At 47.0% G+C, this 25,791-nt stretch overlaps 1 protein-coding gene and 1 long non-coding RNA gene across 2 annotated transcripts in view; both read right to left on the bottom strand.

Moving 5' to 3' along the window:
- Positions 1 to 25,791, bottom strand: part of LOC146203541 (lysosomal alpha-mannosidase-like) — a 434,812-nt gene that overhangs the window by 42,815 nt on the left and 366,206 nt on the right. The window contains exons 5-9 of the mRNA XM_084603104.1: positions 8,012 to 8,205; positions 6,012 to 6,117; positions 4,229 to 4,326; positions 3,424 to 3,477; positions 606 to 722 (exon numbers count right to left, since the gene is read on the bottom strand). Of these exons, the coding sequence (XP_084459230.1) occupies positions 606 to 722; positions 3,424 to 3,477; positions 4,229 to 4,326; positions 6,012 to 6,117; positions 8,012 to 8,205 (569 nt within the window). The remainder of the gene's footprint in view (positions 1 to 605; positions 723 to 3,423; positions 3,478 to 4,228; positions 4,327 to 6,011; positions 6,118 to 8,011; positions 8,206 to 25,791) is intronic.
- Positions 23,008 to 23,968, bottom strand: LOC146203542 (uncharacterized). The gene is made up of 2 exons (XR_014703895.1): positions 23,621 to 23,968; positions 23,008 to 23,132 (listed from the first exon to the last, which is right to left on the bottom strand). It is a non-coding gene; the product is annotated as an uncharacterized LOC146203542 (long non-coding RNA).

Here is a 25,791-nt window from a genome sequence, read left to right as displayed (position 1 = left end):
GCTAGAAACAAGATCTAGGTATGCTTCCGTGGTCGTCATCACCGCTTGCAGGAATTTCCCCCTAGGACGAACGCAAGCGGCATGGATTATGGCGCTTTTACACTCTAATACGCGAAGCTCTCTAGACACCTCGGCACGCAACCATGCGCAGGCGCCACTTGACGCCAAGCCCGCAACCGTGCTCGGCCATGTAACGCGACCAGCGCACCTTCCGACGCCGGCCTCGTCACTTGTTTTCATTATTCCACAGCGTGAAAACGAGCCTTCTACGCCATAACATAAAACGAAGCTGAGCACGTGAGTACTACATTTATAAAGGCAATAGCGTTAGTCTTCTCGTTTTTTTTTTTTTCGTTTTTTTCCGTCCTACAATGGGTCAGTCACGAAACGAAATCCGCCTGGTTACAACCTTGTACAGAAAAGGCTTCCCTTCTCGACCCGCAATTCTCTCCGCCCTGCGTCAGCCGCGACAGCACAGCGACAGAATTCCTAAACGCGGTTAGAGCGAAAGAAACGTGCCCCATCTTTACCAAGACAAGTTTACGGCAGCGCTATACGGTTCATGGTTAATATCGTCGCTAATACTAAAAAATCGATCGGCTGACCTCGGCGTTGATGTGGTAGATGAGTCTGTCCAAGTTACGAAACCACTTGGATGCATCCCTGTAGTGGAAGTCCATGCCCATGGTCACCACGGTGTGGTTCGTGGCGTAGTACTTGGCCTAAGTACGCATGTAAAAAAAAAAAAATCAGTGGAAGAAACGTTAGAAACAAATTCCACCCGAGACGATGATCTGGAGCTGTATAGCATAAGATGAGCAGAGCTGACTCGAGCTCAACCATAAGGTTTTTTTCTTCTTTGCTATCGCTTTTAGCGTGAAATGCATGCGCGTTCGCACTGAGAGCAACATGGTTAATTACGATGAAATAGAACGATTGTATAACATTCATCAATTGCACCAAAAGCACAGGGAAGGCATATTCCTAAGAATACGCAAGTTTAAGGTTTTTGTCCAGCAGCTTCTTCTCACTGTATCTAAAAGAGCACTTTTCACTATTAACGATATGAGGACACAAGCGGCGAACATATAGAATATAGCACTGCGATAAGCTCAGAAAAAGCTGTCTAAAAGCATAATTTATTCGTTTTCCAATGGGCGCTCAAAGACTTTAATACCCTCTCGAACAACGCGCTGCTGTGGCTACGTGGAAAATGCATAAAAATACTACAGTTACAGGGCTGTCTATTTAGAGAAACAAAATACTGTACTTCTATAAAGCAGTTTTAATCTGTATCTACGGGTTGACATGATTTCGAACATATTTGAGAAGATATTGTCCGCTCTATATCGAATGGAAGCAGGAACGGTTACATAATAACTGAAAAAAGCAAGAGCACAATAGCACCGGAAATGGACGGTCACATTGCCCAGGATTAGGTACACTTCTTCGAGATTATATAAACGGCTGCGAAACTATGCGAATCAAATTTAGCAGTCGTTCGACCCAAGCACTATCCCAGCGAGCGGAGGCGACGATGAACGGAGTAAAAAAAAAAAAAAAAAAAAAAAAAAAAAACTGGTGGATCGAATTTCAGTCATCGCAAGTGTTTCGCCCGGCTGATCCCGCTACCCGCGCTTGCTCTTCGAGTCTTTCTGTGTGAATATCTTTGTCCGTCATCTTCGCTGGCGATCCCTTTGTTCCTTGTGCTGAACGGCTCGGAAGCGCTTGTTATCAAAAATCATGAAAATGACGTAGTTGGCGTTGTAACTGCAGCCTTCCGAGCGACGTACGACTGCGCGAAATGCGCTTGTGGGGATGACCTCTTTTTTAATAGGGTTGTCACCAAGTTCCTCGCGAGGTTGTAGCCACGCTAATAATTTTAATGCATGGTCAGTCTATTTCGTGCCACGTTTGCCAGTCATCCTTGCAGTGGTATAGAGGACAGATATGCCGGTTCTAAAATTCAGAAATGTCTCTGTGATGCGTTTAAGGAACAATACTGCAAAGGTCAGCCGCTGTCGAAGATGCACAAATTGCCGCTGCTAGACCATTTTTCAACGCGAACTGTTCGAGGACTTATCCCTTAAAAATATTTCCTAATAAAGAAAACACTGACTTGGGGCGGTCTGATGCCACGAAAAAAAAAAAAAATCGATCTTAAGCCTTCCACGAACAGTGCGACATGCTTGAACCGTTTCTGCCACAGCGATTGGCACCGGAGGATGGCGCATAAGGGGACTCCACATGAGTCTTTCGTGGCCTTTAGTGCGCCATCGCGGCAGAATGCGGCGCAGTCGCCAAGTGAAGCGCCCAATATATAAACTAAGGCACAGGCATGCCCGCCTGATAAGACTCAAGTACGTGAGCCTGTCGCAACGTGCTCACGAACCTTCCTTTAGCGATTGTATACTCCATAGTCTTGGTTTTGGCGATGACAATTCTGCGATGACAGCGCTCTAAGGACGACGCTCTGCTTGAGTGAAGGTTACCAGAGTTTTTGTTACCATGACTAAAGACAGATCTAGGTGACATCTGCCTAACACACGGGCACGGGACGCACAAACGCGCGCCTCGGACAAATGTCCGAAACGCGTCAGACACATCATATTTGGGCATATGCCTAGGCTGTAGATTTTTCAACGTGGTAACGCACAGTTCCGAAAGAGCCATCTCTTCGCTTTCCGTGTCTGCAAGAACCGTCCACTCGATTCTTTTTTACTTAATTTTTTTAGAAGCGCGGCGCTCGAACATGTGTGAAATACTGGGGAGCTCTTTGATGGCTTAGAAACTTTCACAGCGAGAAACAGCTCAGAACTCGAGATACAGGTCTGTAGAAAGGTGACACGTTAAACCCTTTCCCCGAACTTGAATATGGTAGCAGCCTAGAGTGCCTCCACGATAACGTCATTAGCCAGTCGACCACTTTAGAGACGCCGACCATACTAGCATGTCACCTCACAGGCTATAGGGTCCCGTTCTTTGGCAACTAACACTACGTAATATGTGTTCTGTATCAACCTTACGCATAGAAAACTTAACGAATACCGCAAATTCCTACAAGGTTCACATTCCTGAAGGTGCACAACTAGATTTTAGGAAAGTATTCCAGTTTCCGCTTAAAGCTTTGCATAATATGCAATGCCACGACATTTCGACTAAGATGCATTACCATCCGCTTTGTCCGTAATAACCCGGAACAATATCTGTGTTCTTGCACGGGGACTGGAATGTGCATCGTGTTAAAACCCCACGTGTGGTTCTGCGAGTGACTACAGAAGAAAGTAAACGTCCCCTGCTATACCTTCGAGCGATTGTCGCTGTTATATGTAGCAACTGCCCTGACAGAATCAGCTAACGGTATTTGTTCCCATTTCAATGCAAGCCTTGTTTGTTGCGCTGTCCATTGCATGCATGCCTTACCTGTTTTGTGACGATCTGAAGAAACTCTCTCGCCCTCCTTTGTCCATTGTAAGACTACCGAAAAAAAAAAAGAAAGAAAGAAAATAGCACAACGTTCACTGCTCGCTGCATAAAATCAAGTTGTATACATATGTGTGCTGTTTCACGACTAACAAGATATCGCGAAACAGAAACAATCGTGCAAAAGTCGAACACAGTGAGGCCACTATAGCGGGAAAGCTTTGAATCACGCTCTTTGCCCAATCCCTATAGACTTCAAATGAAACGAGACGCGGCGCAGGTTTCGTTCCCGCTGGAGGACCGCGGTTGGAAAAGAAGGTTATGAAATGCACTTTTCTAGCCATTTTGAGATAAAATTCTGCAGATGAAATAAACGACAGTATGATATCCACAGCACAAAACGTTCGTGCAATACCCTGTCGTCAGCCAGTTGACCAGTGATGAAACCTGAGATCTCCACATTGGAAATCCATAGCGGCCCGTAGCCGCAAATCCAGACGAGACAATTTTTTTTCTTTTTCCTCTTTTCAATATACATTACTTGAGCGCCGCGGAAAATGGGCTCTCAAGTTTTTACAAGTTGTTTCAAAACGCAGTGATTGTTAGTGCGGGAGACGTATCGACCAAAACAGGGAGACAACTTTTTAGTCTTCCTACGCGCATTTTTTTTTTTTTTCCTTTTGTGTCTTTTCCCGCTCACCACCAACAAGGAAGGCGGACATCAGCGCGCCCACATTGTTACAGGCGTAACCGCTGACGCTTAATTGGCGGCGCGCAGAAAAGAAGTGAAATATTATTTTCTCACGTCGAGCGTCTCGTCCACACACCAGGCGTCGAAGCAGAAGCCCGTCGGCGGCCAGTACACGTTCGGCAGCACTCCAGTGAAGATGTCGCCCTTCTCACCTGTGTGGTCCATACCGACAAATTCTACACAAGCTCATATTCTTCAGTGCGAAGTTTTCAAACGACTCACTTTTTTTTTTTTCATATCTTAAGATTGCTCCAAAACGATCAATATATCCACAAATCCCTCTCAGGACGCTTGCAGTTTACTGCTGTTTATTCTCAAAAACGTATACCCTCATTGGCAATTGTTACGGAAGATTTTTAACTACTTGGTGAGGGAGCAGAACAAGCTTTAAACGCAAGGCTTTGATACATTTGTCGGACTGCATCACTAACATCAATAAGTTTATGCTACCTTAATATATTACGTGGTTGCTCCACAAAAAAAAAAAAAACACAAAAAAACACCGCATTATTCTTTTTTTTTCTTCTTTTCCTTATGGTGGTAGTATATACTCGATGCAAGCGCAGAACAAACTTCAAAAGCAAATTTTGGTGCGTATCACACGGTTAGATAATTGCCATTCGTATGTTTTTAAAGCATCGTACAATATTCTAAGGTTGCCTCACAATTAAAGGGATGCCCGGGAAAGCCGGAAATGATGTTGGCCGTGTCACAACTAAGTGGCACCGGAGCAAGCGGCATATGGCAAAAATCCCAGCTCGCAGTTCCGTAACGATCAGGGTTAGCTTTAAAGATATGGACATCACGGCGCTTCCGGGGCAAAGCCGCTCCAGCGTGGTTCCACATCACGTGGACAACGCACAAACTCTGCACATGAACGACTTCTCGCTAGATGAGCGGCTTGGGGAGCGAATAGCAGCGATTGAGGAATTCGTATAGCTTCGTATAGATAACGAATACAGCTAAAATAAACACTGTGTAACGTCCCAAGCGACGCACTGCTCGCGCTTATTGAGCACTTGTTAGCAATAAATCGGCGTTAAATGAAAGCGTGAAAAATTCTATATCGACGAAAACAGCGTAGAAAATTTAGTTGAAATACCGAGCGCATGTGAGTGAGAGCGTGTTGCTATAGCTTAAAATGGAGACGCTTGCCCAAGCGCGCCGCTGACGTTGTGAAACGCGCTAGATCCGCCACCCGTATATACCTTCGAAACAGCGACACGTTTTTAAACAATTTTAATGCGTTCAGGCTTCATCAAGAAACGTTAGACGGTATTTGCTTCATGCCCCGTAGTGTCTCAACTCTTAATTTGCTCAGCCTCATTTCCTCTCTCGTTCATTCTTTTCTTCCATTTTTTATTGCCTGCTCCCATGTCCCTTAATTCCGCCTCATCGAGATTTTTTTCCTAACTCATGCAGAGTTGCATGTAGGCGGTTTTCAACATGTCTGCGCCCCGAATAGCGCCTGCGGTGCAAATAATAAATCCACGATGATAGTTGCGCAAGCTGTTATTAAAGTTGCTAGGTATAAAATAAGAGAAAGAACGTATGCATGTAATTAGCATTTTTACTTTATATAATGTTCAATTCAAATACCGGGATGAAGGCTGCCGTATACGCATATATCGGTGCGACGAAATGAGAACGCACTGTTTTCTGAGTCAGTGCGCTGTAACTACACTTGCGTACACTATGAGGGGTGAGTTACGCTCCGGAGGCGCCTATCGAATAACGCCTCGACTGCGACAGCAATTCTGCCCGACGCGTGTCTGTATCGCAATGTTAAGCAGTGACGTCGGGGCGCACGCATGGTATGAGCGGAGGGGGGCCGCACCGATGTACTTGTCCGCTTTCCACAGGAACTCCATGCGTTTGTTGTGCTGCCGCCAGTCCTTGTCATCTAGATGAATGCGGCCAAGGAATAGGCCGTCGAATCCCATCTGTGGAAGGGAAAATAAAATAACACAAAGGAACTTGTGAGGGGAATAGGAAAATTAACTCTAGGTCAAGCTAGTTGCTTTCAAATATTAGTACTGGCGTAGTAATGACGTAATGAACTGGAGACCACAGTACATTTTCCACGGTAAAATCGAAGGCTACGCTCTTTTCTGTTCACCAGAGAGGAAACTCTATAGGTATTAAGCAAGGAATGAGAAAAAAAAAACGCCTTCGCAGTTAGACGAGTGTGCACCCCTACTATACATGCCGAATATGCTGCCCCAGATAAGGGTGACGCGACCGTGTAATGGTTCCCGTTTTTTTTCTCTCTCTCTCTTCTTGCGAATCTTCATTCGCGTACATCAGTACGGTTCGGTTCGGTTTGGTTCGGCTATGAGAGAAGCCGTAGTCGACGGCTCTGGAAGTTTCGACCACCTGGGGTTCCTTCACGTGCACTGACATCGCACAGCGCACGGACGCCAAGTTCTTCTGGCCTCATCGAAAAGCGGCCGCCGAGGCCGCTTTTCATCCATAAATGCGGGGTGGGGTACCTATTGAGCACAGTTTAATTGTGATCTGTGGCCACGAATACGGGCTCGCACAATGAAGCAGTGCGCAGATTTTATTGTGAGGCCGGATAAATAAAGCATTCGCAATAAAATTTGGCCACTTCTTGACCGCATGACTAGTATACCTGGCTCATAAGACGAATAAGCGAAGTCTAATTCCACTGATTATCCACAGCGCAGTGAACGTGTCAATTTGTGCCCCTATTATTTCGCACGTAACCATATGAAAGACCACCCGACGATACAGAGCCCCGCTTCAACCAATCCGTACGAACGTGCAATACGTAGTCCAGGGGCAGCGTGTCTTTCCCGGAATCCAAGGGTCCCGAAGGCTCAATTCCCATCCCATCCACCTATCTCAAAGAAGGCGCTCGTGTTGACCAGCTCCTGCCAAATCAGCCAAACCTTGTGATCTCGTGACCTCGCACAACCCGCGGACTAGTCGGAGCCTGGCCATGTCACCTGCTACCAACTGCCACTCGCCACAGACATGTTCGTGAGCTCTCGCTCACAACGCCAGCACCGACGCTAGGTTTTCCGAAGAGGGCATTTAACGCCATCACGTTTAAAAAAGAAAAAGCTCACAAAGACGCAACGAACGGATGCCAGTGGCCACAGCATGAGCTCACATTAAATCGATTACTTTAAGCGCAAAACAAGCGCAGGACCAAAGAAAGAAACGTAGAAGGTCAAACACAGAAAAGAGCCCGTGCTGAGACTTTTTTGTTTTGTTGTCCTATGTTTGATTCGCGCTATAAATGAGAAAAAAATGATGGTGGTTTTGTCAGAGCTAAGCGCAAGTTGTAAGTGCGATAACTTGAAGTACTTTTGCGCAAAATGGGCTTAGTTAGGCCGATTAGGCTTAGCTAAGTCTAAGATCAAATAAATTAGATTAGGCTTAGCTAACCATAATCTAATTTATTTGACCTTATGAAGGTATTACTACGGCCCACGCATATTAAGACAGCAACGTACTATAGTGTGATGTGAACCTACTGACCTTTAGGTGTAGCTAGGCCTATTACACTTGACTAAGCCTAATATGCTCAGTCAGGCCTAGGAAGGCGTAATTGCACCAGGCTTCATTTCGCAACATTGTGGCTCCCATAGGTTCAACTAGTGCTTTTTTTACGTCTAATTAGCTTTACCTTGGCCTTGGGCATTGTGCTCATAGTTACTGATAGGAAGTCATAGTAAACCACGCATAACAAAGATAGGTTTGGCTGTTGCAATAGCAACATTCGATTAAGCGATCGGAATCCGGAAATCGGCGAAGTCCATCGTGCTAGCCTGGAAGTTATTTGCTTCGCACTTGTATGAAGCTCACCTGAGCGAATAGCGCTGCCTCCTGGCGCGCGTGCCCGAACGGGTCGATCTGCCAGGCGACGCGCGCGCGGCCGCACTGGCCAAACGTGGCGTTCAGCCAGCGCAGGCCCAGCGACATCTCGTCCACCGTGGCCGTGTAGTGCGTGGTAGCCTCGTCGTTCATGCACCAACCGCCGCCAGCAAACTCGAGCCGACCTGCGATGCACGCGCACTGGTCACCACACTCCCGATAATTGCACATCGCTTGTACCCGTGCAGTGTAAGCTGAAGAGCAATGAAACAAATTACTGCATATATGGTACACTGCAGTGTTGCAGGCCTGTCCGCGCTTAAGAAACAAAGCCGGAAAAGGGTTGAGGGGCATCCTCAGTTCGCAAGCCAGCGGTTCGATAAAGCTCCCCCTCATTTTCTTTTTCTTCGAGTGCTTTACGGCCGCGAATAGACGTCGCATTGCCCGCGAGACGGCTTATTCTGCGGTGTTAACTGTGGTACTCCGGTTTGGCAGAATCGTCGCCCTCGAGCAGATAGGAGACGCAGAAGCGACAAATATACAATTATTCGCTGTGAGACGATGTTGCCTTAAATGTTTATCAGCAAATTAGAGGTGTTTCACAAAGACGAGAGGTCAGCAAAGTTGTGAGCAGATGGTGTAGTTGATGAGGAAAAGCTGGAAGCGGTAAAAACAGAAAATAAATCAAACGCGTGCGCTATTAAACACCACACACAAAAAAAAAATAAAAAATATGACAATAAAGGATGAAACACGGGATTTTTTTTTTCTTCCACCGTATCATGACTAATTTGGACTCTAGCGCTAAACGTTTTGCAAAGTTCATTAAGATCTGCAACACGGCTCGCAAGTACACATTCCAGACTATGAGAGAGCAGCACATTAGACACAAACCAATACAAACAATTTCTCTTCCAGCAAATTTGCTTGAAAAACAACTTCAAGCGACACTAAACTACACGTCACTTGTCAACAGAAATAATTCAAGAAGGCACAATATAATGAAGAAGCATAGGTATATATTCAATCCCACCCGAAAAAAATTACAGAACCGGCGTGACATACATAGAAGAAAATATATTTTGTAGTATATACTGACGTTTATGAGAAAATTTCTGTTGTAAACGTCAAAACTTTCTGCAGTCCTGTAGTACTCACCACTAGTACTGGATACTCTTTCTCTTGTACTTTTATGTAGTTTGTAGTTCTGTAGTACTTTTCTGTTGTATTTATAAAAAATAATTATGATGTTGCTACGGAAATTCCTGTTGTCACAACAGGTTAACTATCAAAAACCGCACAGGAATTGTGTCGGCGCAATAGAAAATTTTCAATAGTTTTTTTTCGACTGGAGTGATCTTTTGTTTAGTCGGTTAATCTTTCCGTTGCTTCCAATGCACAAACGCTCTCAGCTCAAGAAAACATGGGCTTTTGCAGTTAAGTGCCGTGATTCAATCCGATATCGGAGTCATGACAGAATAGAACTGTCACTCTAGCATTACGCGCTAAATATCCAATTTTCAGGAAAGGAATGGTAATTGAATATAGTTCCTCCTTTTCTTTTACAAAATCAATTCGAAAAGAAAAGAAAAACGACATTCCACATCGTAGGAAGCACGCTTTCTTCCTTTCTACAGTACGCAGGATCAGCAGAACTGTCCAGACCGCACAGTCAGACTGATAAGTGGTTTTGAAGGCACGCTGATTTACTGTCGCTGTCTACCAATACAGACAATTTTATTTTGTTTCACTGATATGTCTGTAATACTGAATCCGACAGAAAAGATTGGGCTGTATGAAGTCGTCGCGGCATAACGGTAATCCGGAGCGTAGGGCACGTTTCTTTCGATAGAGACAAAATAAAAAATATATTCTGATTTTAGAACATTGCGGAGAAAACGTATGCCACTCTAGGTTAATGTCAGATGGGATGACCGAAATTGCGCCTGTCGGACAAGAAAATTTCCGTCATTAACACGTCAAATGGAATGGCTGCTACTTCGACACAAGAGCAATAATTACGGCATAACTTAGGCTGAGGACAAAAGCTAAATGCTGCCACGAGATCTGGGGAGATCTGGCTTTAAGAACGAGAAACCAAGTTCAGTTAAAGGAAGAAAGCCAGCCCGTCTGCTGGTTTTGTCACGTCTTCTTTACAGCTCATATGGCCTCTGGTTTGCTTTTTATTGCGAAAGAAAGCTATAAAGCTAACCATTTGGGCCAGAATTATAGCGCTGTACTGTTACTGAGAGCGCGCGCTCGCGACATTTGATTAAAATGATTTATTTATTAAAAAGGTAACTCCAGAGGTCTTTCGACATTGGCATATTCGGCTAAAATTTAACTGTAGGTTTCCCACTCCGCCCTGGTGCATTCTGCCAAACTTGGGCGCCGTGCGATAATTCATTAGTGCGACACGGAATTTTAAAATTTGCTGTTTTCTCCGTTCAGACGATTTGTGCGGGCAACGTTAGGTTGGTAACTTCACAAACATCATACCCACGCCATTGCCCCCCCCCCCCCCCCCTTCCCGTGATCAATTAATTTTGAGGCCTATATTAGACTATCGCAAACATAGTATGTACTACATCATGATTTCCAGCCCTTATTTCTACCTTCCAACGCACGTGCGAGTATTTTCCAAACACTGCATGTTATGTCCTCGATTCGTCAATGAAACGTCGTTTCTGGCCATGAAACCAGTTTTTCGAATATTCGATTTGCTGCTCATTCTTTTTAAAAACAGTTCTGCTTGGAATGTTTAAAAACGATGTGTTGTGTCGGATGTAGGACAAACCGAGAAATGTAATGCAGTTAGTAACTCAAAATGATAGAAAAAAAAACCACCAGAGTTGTCCTTTAGGGACCATAGAGCAGCGGTAGACGCCTACGTAACCACTATTTGTCACCCGCAGCACTGCTGCAGATACGTTTAAATCCAAGTTTACCGACTTTGATCAGCAGCGCATCCAACATCTCATGGCCCTTCCTTTCGCACAGTTCCCAAACGAATTGTGGTTCTTCTTCCTGGCGGCCAGGAATCGACTCTGCTACCTCCAGATAGGCCCTGTCTCCGGCGCTTCTCTGCATCGGCGGGCTCGTGCTGAGCCGCAGGGATCTTCCGAGAGTTATACGCACGCCCGCGGCGGCCGTTTCAGCTAAGCGCGGGGCTTTGCTTGCCCCAAACGATCATTTCTTCCCATGAGAGCGACAACAATGCAGGCTGGCGTTGCAGCGAGGCGGGGCCAGATATACGACCGGCGCCTCATGCGCCTTCGCGTAGCAGAATGCGACGCCGTTCCTTACTCCTTGCTCGCTTCCTTTATTTTACCCCCCTCCCGTCGTCTTCTTTATTTGCATGGGGAACAAGCCTTTGTTTCCGACGTCTCGGGGTGCCCAGGAGCGTAGCGCAGGCGGTCGTCCAGATTTATGGCGGCCGCTGAGTGGTCATTCGCGTCGCAAGCGCTCCCCCGCGGGCCGTCGAGGCGGAGGATCGCTGCTGTGGTGGAGAGCGGCGGCCGCTCGTCCCCCGACGCGGCACTCCGCAAAGACGACGTGCGGCGGCGGCGCGGGCACCGCACTTGTAAATCAATCAGCCGAGTAACGCGTCGGTGCTTGGGCCTCCCGGACTGCGCTCCGCTTGCCTTTTCCTTTCTTTCTGGCCTCGGTTATACATCCTCACAGTGAAAGACAACAGCGCGTGCACTCGTGCGAACCAGCAATCGTGAATTCAGCGTATGTGCGGCCGACGACCGAGAGAACATTTTTTTGTTTCAATGTTTTTTTTTTTTTTTTTTAATCCTTCTACTACTCAGTCTCTCTCTCTCTCTCATACAGGCATTTCCTTTCTCTCAGTCTTCTTCCGAGAGCGCCCGGGTTCTATACACGCGCGCCTTGAAAGAGCTGTCAGGCTGTGGCTGTCGCAATACGCAGACTACTGCGGGAACACACGGAAGAGGCCTTGGGAATTGATGCGAGAGTGCTGGCCGCAAGCCGTGGTTTAGTGAGTGCCCGTCGTGGCTCCGACCTGTAAACAGCGAGCGTCGTTAGGACGGCATGTGGACGAAAGCAACGTTGCAACTTTGTTTCTTCCTTACCGCTACGAATATTTCGCATTCTTGTTCAGATGATGCGAACGGCTGCCGGACTTTCTGCGACGTGACCGTTTTGGCACAGTGCGCCGTGAGTCTTCCGAACTTTGAGTCAGTGTTCATCATCCAGATAAAAAGTTAACAGAGCAGTCACTGATACGTGTTTAAACCTCGGTAGTTATGAAGACTTCTGAGCACAACAGGAAAATGACCCGTAAGATTTACCCGCGCTTCTTGAGCATCTTACTCCCCCCCCCCCCCTCTCCCTCCCCCTCTCTCTCTGAAAAGAAATAAAGCATGAAATGGGCTGTTTGTAAATTTACCCATTTGTCTGATATCATTACTTTCTGGTTGGGAAATACGTCGTGACGAGCTCGAGCATTGAGAGAGTAACTCATGAATACATAGCAGCGTAATGAAGCACGCGCTTCAAGGGCCCGGAAAGACCGATTCAGTTATTTTGCTGCTACGCATAGTCGACGTGTCCATCCCTGGGGCGCAGTCAATGGTTATTACGCACGTCGTACCAGCCGCTGCACTCAAGTATACGCGACAGAAACTTCGAGAAGAATTTAGTCGAACGAGCCCCATGAGTCAGTCAAGGACACGAAGCACTGCCTGTAGCATCACAAACGCCTTTTACTTGTCCGATAATATTTCCGGAAGCCTAATATCAACGTTAATCGAAAACAAGTAAAAAAAAAAAGAAAATGCAAAGGGTTGAAAAGTGGGAAGAGCTGCTGACAGACTCGCTTTTCTTGAGACAACAATGACTCCGAATGAATGAAAAAAAAAAAAAAACACAGCTTTCACCGCCGGCTCGTTTTTCTTCAAAATCTTTCTACGCCCCATCTTTCAACGCCATCCCTCGGCACGAGGAGCTGCTTTTCTTTGTTGTTTTCACGCCTCTCGGTTTCTCCGCGGCGTTTTCCATCAGCCCCGATCGCCGCGCGATACGGAAACAGCTCGGGCAGGGCAGTTACCGCGAAAAAGCAGATCGCTGCGACGGACTCCGGAAAAAGAGCGCATGCCGCGCCTCCGCCCGCAGTGGAACTTGTATATACACTGTCTCGGCGCACACATAAGTTAACGGCCCGATGCGCGAGTTCTCGCACTTGGCTTGAAGCCCGAGAGCGCAGCTTTGCGCGCCGCCGAGCGCGCGTCCCCTTCTTTCGGTCGTTTTTCGCGCGCGCCCCTTTATTTCCGCCACTTCACGCGGCCTGGCCCCAACGCTGAGAAGCGAGGCCACGGCTCTTTCAGAAAGCCATCCTTCAAAGTGCGCCAACAACGGAGCTGAGAAGCCATGCTCGCCTGGCAACAATGGAGCACCAGCCCACCCGCTGGTGATCGTGCGGCTGCCTCAGTGCATGCAAGATACTGCCTCAGCGCGCCTCTCCTTATGCTGCTGTTGAAGCGCGTCGAAATGTTACATTTAAGAGATCCCCCACGTCCGAAATTTAAAGATGCATCAGTATAAGCTTTTCGCTCATTTCCTTATTCGCGAGAGGCGCGCGCGCAGATAAAAAGAAAAAAAAAAAAGAACGATAGAAACCAATATGTCGTTGCTCTGCATTCCTCAATTCGCGCCTGCCGTATCATTCACATAGTGTATCAGCAGTATACTCCGCTTCCTACGCCTTTTCCTCCATGAACCGCCTCGAGGGCGCGCATACGTAAGCGCGCAATCATGCATGCATGCATACACTGGGCGACCTCTGCAGACGTCGCGTGACCTCATATTCCTTTTTTCCAGCGAGCTCGCGCAGCGCCTCTTGAGTGCGTAAACGGGTGAAAGCGTGACATATCTGAGCCCTTTTAGGAAGCCGAGCGGTTTTCAGAAGACAGACAGGAGAGCGTGAGTAAAAACAGATCGCTGTCAACGAAGACGGCTGACACGTGGGCGTTCAAGCGTCTGCTGTTCTTGTTATGTTCGCTTTCCGTCGAAGACAGCTGTTTTCTTTGCGCACCCGTGTTCGGCGCAAGACTCCGTTTTATTTACACAGGCTCACCGGGAAGAACTGCAGCCGTTCAGTCACTGGATGTGCACCCGTGACCTTTTTCCGAAATTTCCCACGGCTCTTCCGAAGCATCGGTGTTTGATCCAGCCAAAAGTAGTCCAGTTTAACCCTTTCACATTATTCCTCCTCCATCGCGGAAATGGCACAACACAGAAGATTAAGGAGACAATTCTGGGAAATTCTCTTTTAAGACATACCTACGAATGAAGCCAACAGCTACCGAACCAAGGAAAGCATACGGGATTTTATTTTATTTTGGCTATTGATCAATATGTGAAAATCGCAGTGTAACCGCTATGGCGGAAAGGAAATGCATAAAAAGTACAAGGAAGAAAGCCACATGCCGTTAATGGGATCCGAACCCACGACCTCCGAATTCCGCGGATGGTGATTTACCAAGTGAGCTACGGCGGCGGCTGTTCAATCTTTTCCGTTTATAGGGATTTATGATACGTGCCTTGAGAATGCTCACCAGCGCCACCCTTGTTCGTACGCGTCTACAGAAACGAGTAAGTGCTAACAAACAGCAATACTGAATACAAACAGAATCACTTTCGTGAAATGGGACTACTTAAAAGGGGAAAAACTAATCAACCTGGTAAGAAGAAATATTACTAAATAGTGCAGGTAAAGAATAGCGAGAAGCGGCTCCTCAACGTGACCTGGCCGTAAAGCTTGCCGAAGAGAAAACAAAAAGCGGGCTGGAGTCTGTAATGGAAGAGCATTAAGCTTAAGCAACTTAAGCAACAGGATGCCACTCTGCTTTGGGGAGGAGCATATTGGGGGGATAAAGGCGGTAAGAAAATAATGCTGAACATAGTTTCAGAAATGAGAACATAGAAAGAAAATGAGGACGGGAGAGACAGTTTGTCTCTTCACATGCTTTCGGAGCGAGAAATACCCAATATAAAATAGATCGGTGGAAATATAGTTTCTCTCAGCACCACTGTTGTGACAAGAAACAGCTAGTACTAGTTTAGGGTAGACAATTTTTTATCTGGTTTACCTTTGTGGAAAGTGTGGTGCCACGTGTAAAAGGTTTGTAAAGTAATATTTTCCGCTCAAAAGAAGGCTTTTAACCTTTCTACAATGTTCATTGAACAATCTAAAGTTCTCACGCGCTCTTGTATTTTCCCCAACTCTCGTGTCTCCGAGTTGTCCGAGCCAGCGGTTCCAGCATTTCTATTTCGCCGCTTGAAATAACATTGATGTCACGACTGTCTTCTTGAAGACAAGTTATATGCAATTTCTTTTTACCAATATTTTCTCTTGATCTCTGCCACACTTGCTCATTTGCACATTAACAACGGTCCACCAGAGGGAAAGGCAACCGTCTTGTAAAAGCCCCAACGTGAGAAACATAAGACCAGTAGCAAAGACGCAGTACTATTTCAATTTGAGAGATAGAGTTGGGTAAAGGTCTGCGTATTAACTTTTTTTTTTTTTTTTTTTTGTAATCTGGTTTGGTGATTGTTTATAGCCTCTGTCCTTATCGACGAACATAAAATAAAAGCAACCTGTAGCGAACTATTGCGTTACTAAATTTAGAGATGAGCCCTTCATTACAGTTCACTGAATGTCCCGGCTATTGTTGTTGTTGTTGTTGATGCTACTCGTGTGGCGGGTACTTTTCTTTTTCCTTCTCAGAGACCTTCCGTCTAATGGATCTAGATTTTTCGCGGACGCCCCTTTTTCAAGGCGTTTAATGTTCCTAATTCGTTTCATTACACTGAATGCCGGGAGCTGGGTGATTTGGATCCAATGCATTTAGGCTGACGGCGGACGCCATGTTTCGTAACGAGGCTGCTGCCGGCTGGAACTCCCGAAAGCAGTGGCCGATTTAACCCTGTTTCCCATTGCAGTACGAAACGCGTATGTCGGGACACGAGACTGCTTTCCCCGAGGTTCAACCGAATTTGCATGGCATGTCCATCCGTAATGCGGACGCTAATGAACCTCGTTAGTGGCGTGCGCAGTGTCTTTTCGCACTCGGTGTTGCTTGGCAAGAACCCTGTCGTGAGCCGGCTGTAGGACCGACTCTTTGCTGCGAAGGCGAAGAGTGCAAAAAAAAAGAAGAAAATGGAGCTGAATGGAGTAATTTAGGGTATTGTTAGTGTCTGCGCAATTCGAGAATCTCGCAGCGGAATTTAGGAGCAAATAACGAAATTCGGCTGTTTCCGATAAGGCTGCAATAGTAAGACTACAGGTTGCAAAGCCAAAGTCAAGGGCGACGAAGCCTCAACGGACAGACGCTTTCCCTAATAGAATAGCTCGAAGGTTCAAAGCGCGGCGCATTCAGTCTACTTATTATTTTCTTTTCTCAAAGCAGCTGTTAATATTGGAATACTTTACAAATAACTCTTCTGGGTGTAATTCCTTCGATTCGTTTCTGTGATTTGTGACACTCTCTCCGGCAGGAATGATCAGTGGCGTCACATGTAACTTGTGAACCCTTTATAAATGATTTCTCGGTAATATATTGAGAATGACTCATTTAATCCTCTATATATGAATCTTCATCACTCAAAAAAACGCACATTGTTTGCAGTGACCAAAATTCGTTAACGCATTTCTTAGCCAATTGACACCCATGGACGCGATGCAGTCCCCTTTCGAAACCAAGACGCTTTCGTCAAAGCACTTGGCGTCCGAGCGTATCTACGTGTCAGCTATGGGTATTTAATGTACACCCTTTGCGAAAAGTATGTAGTACTACAAGTGCGCTTGCTGCGTGGTCGGTTATCTATTCCCAGAACTCCAGATCTCTTGAAGGTTAAAAGAATTATTGTCTTCATCCTTCCGAAACTCGGGACTTCCATGCTTGCTAAAGAAGAGTCCCGCAAAGCTCCAGATGCAAATCCCGTGGGGCTCTTCACTTTTGACAAATGATTTGTTTATTTTTTCATCTAAGCCCCAATAGTCATGACGTATTTCAGACCTGGGTCGTATCTATCGTATCTAATGACTTTATAATTTCTAACTAGACATAATGAATGCCGGAGCAGTTTACAAACTTTAGCAGCCGAAACAGACCAGCACAAAGAGAAATGGAACACGCCTAAGCACACGCTCACATTTTAAACAAAACGTTTCAATTTCACACAGCACCCTGCTCAGACTCTCTGCCCGACAAGGCGACGATATGAACGCATGTCGGGCACACGGGTCGCCTCTCTCAGTTGTGCCATATCGAATTATAAGTCACTGGGAGGCATGCAGTACGCCCACGCTGCGGCCTATATCCATGAAATGGGCTTTTCCATTTTTTGTTTCGCTTTCCTTTTTTTTTTTTTTTGCGTTTCCCTTTACTTTCCTCAGTACATGCGCAAGCGCAGTATTGGTTCGGTGAAGTATAGTGACGTGTGAAACAGAGGTCTTCCACTGAAAAGCACTGAACTTCTCCCTCGCCTGCGGCGAAGAAGCGACGGCGCCCGGTCTCAGAACGACGAGAATCGCGTGATTCTTAACTCCCAGGATAACGTCCTCATAGGCTAACATTCTCATACAACACGGGTGCTTTCTTTTACACCGTACAACGACGTCGACACTGTTTTGCTTTATTTGCGAGGGAGTCTTTCATATCGCTGTCAGTTGCCAGTCAGAGTCGGCAGTTGCCTCATGCCCCGCCCCACTGCATTCGTGTTTTCTTTTTTTTTTTTTTTTTTTCTGCTCCGTTCTCCCAAATAAAATCTTTACGAGGTCGCCCATTTGGGTGATTATTCACAATTTTGTTCAAAGGGTCTCCTTCGCTCGCTTGCTTATCTCGGCAGGCAGATAACACATGGAATCTTTGCCAAATATATTTTACTTTTTTTTTTTACTCTCCGGATGTTGTGGCTTAGTGACTCGAGTTACATTCGTGGCTAGGAACAGAGAGCGAACGTGGAACTGAAAATCAGTCCTTCCAACAAAGTGTCGTACAAAGGCAAACTGCAGGAGCTACCTGATACAGACGCCGCAGCTACACATTAAGCAAAACACTACGAAACGAACCGAACGAGCGTTCCTCTCTTTTTGCCGAGATCCCAGCGCACTCCTTCAAAAGAAGCACGAACCACGGCCTGTGCCGACAGCAGCGCGGGGCTCTGAGCCCGGCGAAACTCGATCACAAACCACGTAGACGGAAGCTCGCCCATTTCGTCCATGTCTTCGCGGCTCCCTCTGTCGCCGGTGTAGCTTTTTCAGAGAAACGCGGTCGATGCGCCAAATTCAATTTCACAGCCACCAACTCTTCTAAATGAATTCTGTTTTTGTCCCTTCCCTTTTCTTTTCTCTACGCAGAAGCTTCGTATTCCTCGCTCCTGCGTGTAGCGCGATATCCGAAGACAGGCACGTGACTTCAGCGCAAGATTTGCGCGCTTTCACTTTTTCCTTTATAACCATTTCAAAAGACGCGAGCGGCGCCCTTGTGCAGCTCGGTAACGAAGGGCTGTCTCTAATAAGGACGAGTTGAGAAGGACGTCGCAAATAACGTGATGTGAAAACTGCCTCTCTTGGAAGAAGGCAGCAGAGAAGGCAACACCAACACAAAGCGCAAGAGGCACACATACGCACACAAGGACAACGCTTCACTGACAACTATAATAACTGGAAACTGCTCATCTTCTTCCTTCACTTCTTCCTTACTTAACGTCTGCAGCCAACTTCTTTCTTGTCGTTAACATCCTGCCGGTTTGCGCAAAAATTCTACTTCCTTCTTCAACAAAACCACCGATGGCATGCTGACACATTGGTCTCCCAAGTCACAGATTGCATATGCTTCATAAATCTCTCTGGCTAACTTGTCCTTCATCCTTTTCATAACCTTAACATTGTGAAGGTCAGCCGGACATTTTTGGTCTCAACAACCAACGCAGTCCTTGCAGTGCACAGCGAGATTTGTGCCAGACTTGTCCGATATTGCCTTAGCGTGCTCTCTAATCCTTTCATTGAGGCATCTTCCTGTTTGTCCAATATATGTAAGCTGCGATTTGAAACAGTAATTAAAGAACTGAAGAGCAAGGAATTCAAGCTGTGCCTTTCGGATAAAGAAGGTGGTTTTGTTGTATTGGATTCTATCAATTACAGAGTAAAGGCTCTGGCGGCCATGAATAAGAACTTTCGAAAAGTACAACCTAACGACTTAAAAGCTGCTAAGAGGAAGGTTGTACAGATTCTCGAGGAAACTGAACTGAGGCAGCTTTGCCGCAAGGTTAAGGACACTAGACATGATACCTTGTCGGTATTCTTCAGTGCAAAAACACACAAACTTGATATACCTTTTCGGGCAATATTGTCAGAGGCACACACGTGGCAGATACTTGTCTCGGAATACTTAGGCAAGCATCTCAGCCAAGTACATGTGGATGATCCCTTTAGAATAAAGAACTCTGAGGAGATAATATCTGAGATCAAGGGATATGACATGAAGAGAGTTCCTGGATTTTCACTCGATATTGAAGACATGTACTATTCTATCCCACAAGAAGGCTTGTTAAAAGAACTACGAGAAACGATTGAGAAGCAGGCTATTGTTTTCCAGAATTCAGCGGGGGTGTTTGTGGATACATTCTTGGAGTTGATTGCAGCCTATCTCAAGTAAACTGTTGCTCCCCATGACGGAATATTGTATGTACAAAGGAGTGGTGTATGCATAGGTTCGAGAGTTGCTCCCGTTCTGAGCGATGTGTACCTAGCCGCATGTGACAGAAGGATTCTGACGGCTATTAAAGATAAAGGGATTGTAAAGATAGTTCGTTACGTTGACGACTTTTTTGGTATTGTGTGAATTAGAGAAAGGAAAGGCGATTTATCAACTAAAAGACAGAGCCCTTGCTGCGTTTGAAGAAAGTTGCCCTGATCCAAGATTCACCTGGGAACTTCCAAAGGAAGGTGTTTTGCGCTTCCTGGATTTGAGTCTTGAATTCTTACCAGAACACTTATGGTTGGACTTACCAGCCAAGCGCGAACAAGCAGTTTCTTCCGTACATGTCCCAACATTAAAATACTGTAAAAAGAGGGGAGAGAGAGAGAGAGAGAGAGAGAGAGAGAGAGAGAAACAACTTTATTTGCCCCAGAAGTCGTGAATTAGGGCAGATGGGTCCTGTGTGGCCCCCAGGTGGGGGCGACATCCTGGGCCCACGAAATGAGTGAAAGTTGCGTGTTCCTGTCGGGCTTAGTAAGAAGTTGGTGCCAGCTTTCCGCAGAGGGAGCTGGCAGGAGGGCCCTTGGGGGCGGGTTATTTACGCATCCCCAGAGGATGTGCGCCTGAGTGGCGGGTTCTCCGTTGTTACATTTTGGACATGCGGGGTCGTATTCCCCGTTAGTAATTAGTGATAGCCTGGAGTGACTAAGAAATGAGTGTGTCTGTAATCTGCGCAGCAGGGTGGCTTGGGCTCGGTCGAGGTCGGGTGGAGAGGCGGGAAAAGGCGTCGCGTCTCTTTGTGTAAATTGGTAATTTCGGCGAAAGTCTGGGGGGCTTCAGCGAGTGCGTCTAGATGCGTGAGACCGACCGCCCGGATTGTTAATCCTCGGGCAAGTTGGTTGGCCCCATCGTTTCCAGAGTTGCCCTCGTGGGCGGGTACCCAGACTAGGTTAATTTTGTGGTCGGGAGTGCAGCCCCGCAGGATGCGTGCAGCAGGAAGGCAGATGTAGCCTGCCGAGAAATTTAGAATTGCTCTTTTTGATTCACTAAGGACAGTACGCGTACGCGGGTCAGCGATGGCCAGCGCTATAGCTGTTTCTTCCGCTGCGGTGGGGGAGGAGGCACGCACCGTGGCGGCGGAGATAAGTGTAGATTGCGGCGTGGTAGCACAGACCACATATGTTGTTGCATCTTGCCTTGCCGCGTCCACGTATGCTGCGTGTTCGTCGATATGGTAGGTTTCATCGAGTGCCCTGGCTTTGTGTTGACGGCGCGCGTCGTGTCGGCCAGGGAGCATGCTTTTTGGTAGTGGTTTGACAACGAGGCGGCTGTGTACACATGTCAGGAGGGGGACTGTGGGATGGGGATCGCCTATTGGGTTGACGTTTAACCGGTCAAGGATGAGACGGCCGTGATTTGTCCTGGAGAGGCGATGAATTTGGGCTGTCTTGTGTGCCTCTATAAGTTCGGAAAGAGTGTTGTAAATCCCCAGTTGGAGGAGGTGTCGTGTGCTAGCGTATTGTGGCAACCCTAGGGCAGCCTTGTACACCGAGCGGATGATGCTGTTAACTGCCTGCTCATCGTTTCGGCGAAGGTGATAGTAGGGATAGGAGTATACTATCCTGCTAACCAGGAATGCCTGTGTTAGCCGGCAGAGGTCATCCTCCATCATGGCTCTACGATGTCTGGAGATGCGGCGAATAAGGCCGATTATTTGGTGAGCTGTGGTGCGGAGGCGTTGTATTGCTTCGGAGTTCTGTGTATTGTTCTGGCATGCCCAGGACACGAATGGTCTGGACGGAAGGTATAGGGTGTGTGTCGATGTGGAGCGTGATGAGCTCAAGCGCTGCGGGAGCTGGTCTGCGCCATTTCCTGTCGCGGATGACAAGCAGCTCCGATTTTGTTGGGGAGCATGTGAGGCCGTTCGCCTGTACACAGGTGTGGACAGTGTCAATAGCTGTCTGGAGGGAACTCTGGATGTCCCCGTCTGAACCAGGGTTGGTCCAGAGGGTGATATCGTCGGCGTATAGGGAGTGTTTTACGTGAGGTATGGCGTTTAAAATTTGGGGAAGGCCCCTCATGGTGACAAAAAGAGGAAAGGGGAGAGGACTGCACCTTGCGGGGTTCCTCTGGTGCCCAGCGTAATCTTGTCACTGATGAGTTCGCCAATGTGGAGTTGTGCGGTGCGGTTGTGTAGGAAGTTTGCGATGTAATTGTAGGTACGGACGAAGGACGAGGTCAAGAAAGCACTAGAAACTATGAAAAGGGGGAAATCAGCTGGAGAGGATCAGATAACTACAGATTTGCGGGGGGGGGGGGGGGGGGATATCGTGCTAGAACAACTGGCCACCTTGTATACGCAGTGCCTGGTGTCATCGACGGTACCGGAACCATGGAAGAATGCAAACATTATCCTCATTCACAAGAAAGGGGACACTAAGGACCTTAAAAATTACAGACCAATCAGATAACTGTCTGTTACGTATAAGGTATTTGCTAAGGTAATCGCTAATAGAATCAGGACAACCTTACCCTTACAAAAATGCATGTAGGGTTTCTATAGAAATTCGAAAGCGTTGTGTCAATACACGCTGTTGAAAGTCTGTTGATAATCGGCAACATCTTGGATGATGCAGTGTTGACCTCTTGTTGAGCGCTTATGAAATAGTGGCCCATGTGTTTCTTAAGAGCGCTTTTGGAATTCGCGCAACTGAAATTCTGTTGATTTCAGGCTCAAATGCTTCAGAAACTCTGCAAGTGACGCTTTTTGATTTTCTGCTACCTTTCCACTCCTGAACAACAGAAAATAGTACACGACCATCGGTTTGCCAGGAGCAGACACGGGGTGATTTTCATTAATGCAAAAGTAGTACAGTACATCTCCTAGCTGCGATAAGTCACCACATTCTATGTTCTGCCCGACCAATCAACAATCCTGTCTGATCAGTGCTGGTTAATGATAAGCATAGTGAGGCATAAAAGAACAAAACAGATCTTGATCTTTTAAGCCCCATTATACTTACTCACTCATTAACCTACACTAAACTGACTAAATTGTTGATTGATCGAGCAGAACATAGAATGTGTTGACTGACCGCAGCAAGGATATGTGCTGTTCTACTTTTGCATTAATGTAAACCACCTCGTGCCTGCTCCCGGCTAACCGTTGATCACGCAGCATTTTCTGTTAATCCGCAGCGGAAAGGGAACACAGAATAAAAAATGCGCGTTAATGAGAAAGAAAAAATATGCATCTTTGGTGAACCCATAACATGAGCTGGGCTGTTTATTTGCTTTATTTCAATTCATATGCAAGGTATGACGCCAGGCTATTCTTTGCGTAAAACGCTGATACGTCCGGGAACTCCTCGCATGTGATGCTGAAATAAACAATATAAATCATAATTAAGTTGCGGTATATACTAACTTAAAAATAGAGGAAAGGCATTTGTGCGCTGCTCCACGTCATAGCTCAAGAAATTTCTTGTCTAAAATGAGTTGTCACTGTCTTTCACTGCTTAGACGGCATCGACCGCCGCTTCCACAGCTCGGCAGCACTGCCACATCGTTCATTTCTCCCTGATAAACAATATATGCTGCCGTCAAAGATCCTATTGTGAATATAAATAGCAAAGTGCAAGTCACAAGCATTACTACCCAGAAAACTTGAAGCAGAATTACCAACTATAGGCACCAAAATGAGTGGAAACAAAAACAAACACTGCAAAAATGGTGGAGCTGCACAGATTCAATAATCCACAATGTGTGACAGAGGCATATTATGATCTCGATAATGTGTCCGTCTCAGCGCGAGTAGCGTATCGAAAGAGTACAGCACTGTGCCGAACAATCCGTCAAAAACGGTCACCTTGTAAAAGAAAGAAAATGTCGCCATCCCAACTGGCGTTCCATCGGCCCCAGCGTCCGCGTTAGAGACAAGCCTGGTTCTCTCTCTCTCCCTCCTTTTTTTCCGACGAGGCTGGCTTGCCTGCTAGAAATATTTACATGCTCGCTTCCCCTTGTAGCACACACTGTACAAGACTGGCACAAACACGAATAGGAAAAAGTAAAACTCTCACCAAAGTGCAGACGCTCCCTCCGCCCGTGCCGGCTTTTCGCCCAGAATCCAAAACGCCTGCGACTGTTGAACTTCTTAAACACGTCCTCCTTGCGCAGAAGCTGCCACCCAAGAGCGGATTCCTCCGAAGACTTAAATGCGTACGTTCGCGCTCAAATTTGAACAAAACGATCTTCGTGATAATCACCAGCGAAAAACCTACATACGGTGCTTCGCTCACAGTGCAAGATGCGACCACGGTGGCGGGAAAACGCCAACTGAACTGGCACATCGCCGCACTCAGCGTACCCGCGTCCGCGTGCAAAGAAAACAGGGCGCGGAAGAACAGCTTCGGTGAAAAGGGGGAGCCGCCGCCCCCGCTGCGCGAGCTATGCTGCAGCCAAGGTCATCTCCGTGAAGACAAACCACGGAGAAGGCAGAGAGCAGAGACCCAGAGGGAGCAACCCCTCCCCCCCTCCCCCTTTTTCCCCCCAGCCGACAGGAAGTAACTCTCGACCCTCCGGACATGCTGGCGCCGTTCGCGGCACGGGGGAAAGATGGGTGTGGACAGTAGCAAGGCAGTGGCCGAATGCTTCTTTGAAAAGACGAGTCGCGGATAGAAGACGCGTGTAATCCTATTTTTTTTTTCTTTTTATTTCATACGCGAATGTTTTTGCTATGCGTTGTCGTGACGCTGGGGCTACGTCGACCCGGCCTTCACTTGGTAGCGTGCAGAGACTCGGGGTTGAAGAAGGACTGAATCTTCTAAGTTGGTGAAATATGTACAAGCAGGTTTACTGGCACTTTGAAAAAACGTATTTACAAGAATATTTACATGAAGAAGAAGGGTACATCAGCAAAATGGCAAACGTTAAGAGTTCATAGCGAGAAGCGACTGGATGAGCCGTTTACCCAGGGCTCAGAGCGACATTTCGTGCTCTGCAGCGTCCTTAAAAACCCCCTATGTCCAGCCCCTCTCTGAAGATGCTGACCAACCAAATCCAGGGCACGCCCCTCAGGTATCGGCATCCAATCGAACACATCACTGCACTGATGGTCTGAAGCACTGACTGGTCCGGCATTCATTCGTTGGGCGTGATCACTTGTTGGCGGGAAAAGCTTGGGAACGGCGAGGAGAGGAGGTACATTTCTATTCTTCAGCAAAGAAACCACAGGCTGGTTCTGACAAGGGGTTTTACTTCTCAGAAACCCGAGTGCACGTGGCGCCGCATAGGGCTCCCAACATGGTCCCTTTTCGACAATTGCAAATCTTTCCTGCATTCCCGGGAAATCACTTAATGGCCGTATGAGTCATGCTCCTTTCTTGTCCTGCACGTCAGCGGACATGTCACTCTGTCGTCCCCTTTGGATAGGAGGCATTCATCACTGGAAGATAGCACTTCTCGACTGGAAGGGTGAACAAAAGAAAGCACTTCCTGCTATTTCCCGCAGGGGGACGTTTCTTTGTGTTTTTCCAGACATTCTCTTGACAGGGCCAATTTGGCATTTGCAGGTTGTCCACAAAGCAAAACATGCTTACAAAACAGGATTCCTGGAAACAGGCTCACTTAGAGCCATTGGACCATCACCACATATTCACAAAACTTATCCATGCCCACAGGCGAACAATAGAGCGCGCAATTGCGGATGCTTGGTCGTAACAGCCTCCTCCCCCGCCAGAAGAGTCTCGGAGGGCAGCAGTCCCAGCTGCTGCATGAAGAGACGACTTAATGGCCTGCACGTGAACGCTTGAAGCTCGCTGTTGCTTGTCGCGTTGTCTTGATTGTTGTAGGCCAAATTGCTCGAGCTGTCTGAAACTCAACCACATGTCGAAGCAAGCACTCGGCTCCCGTCTGAAGAGACCAGGTCAAAAGAAAACTGCCATTGTTGTTCGAGAAAAGCCCACTCTCAAGACCTTCAGGACCCACGTATTCCTAGAAAACCAAACGTGCTGCTTTACATAGTCACACATATACAAGCGC

The sequence above is a fragment of the Amblyomma maculatum genome, chromosome 1 (genome assembly GCF_055883805.1).
Source record: "Amblyomma maculatum isolate TAMU_Amacu chromosome 1, ASM5588380v1, whole genome shotgun sequence".
In the NCBI taxonomy this organism is placed as follows: Eukaryota; Metazoa; Arthropoda; class Arachnida; order Ixodida; family Ixodidae; genus Amblyomma; species Amblyomma maculatum.
The sequence above is the reverse complement of the archived record's forward strand: the minus strand, read 5'-3'. Positions and strand labels throughout refer to the sequence as shown.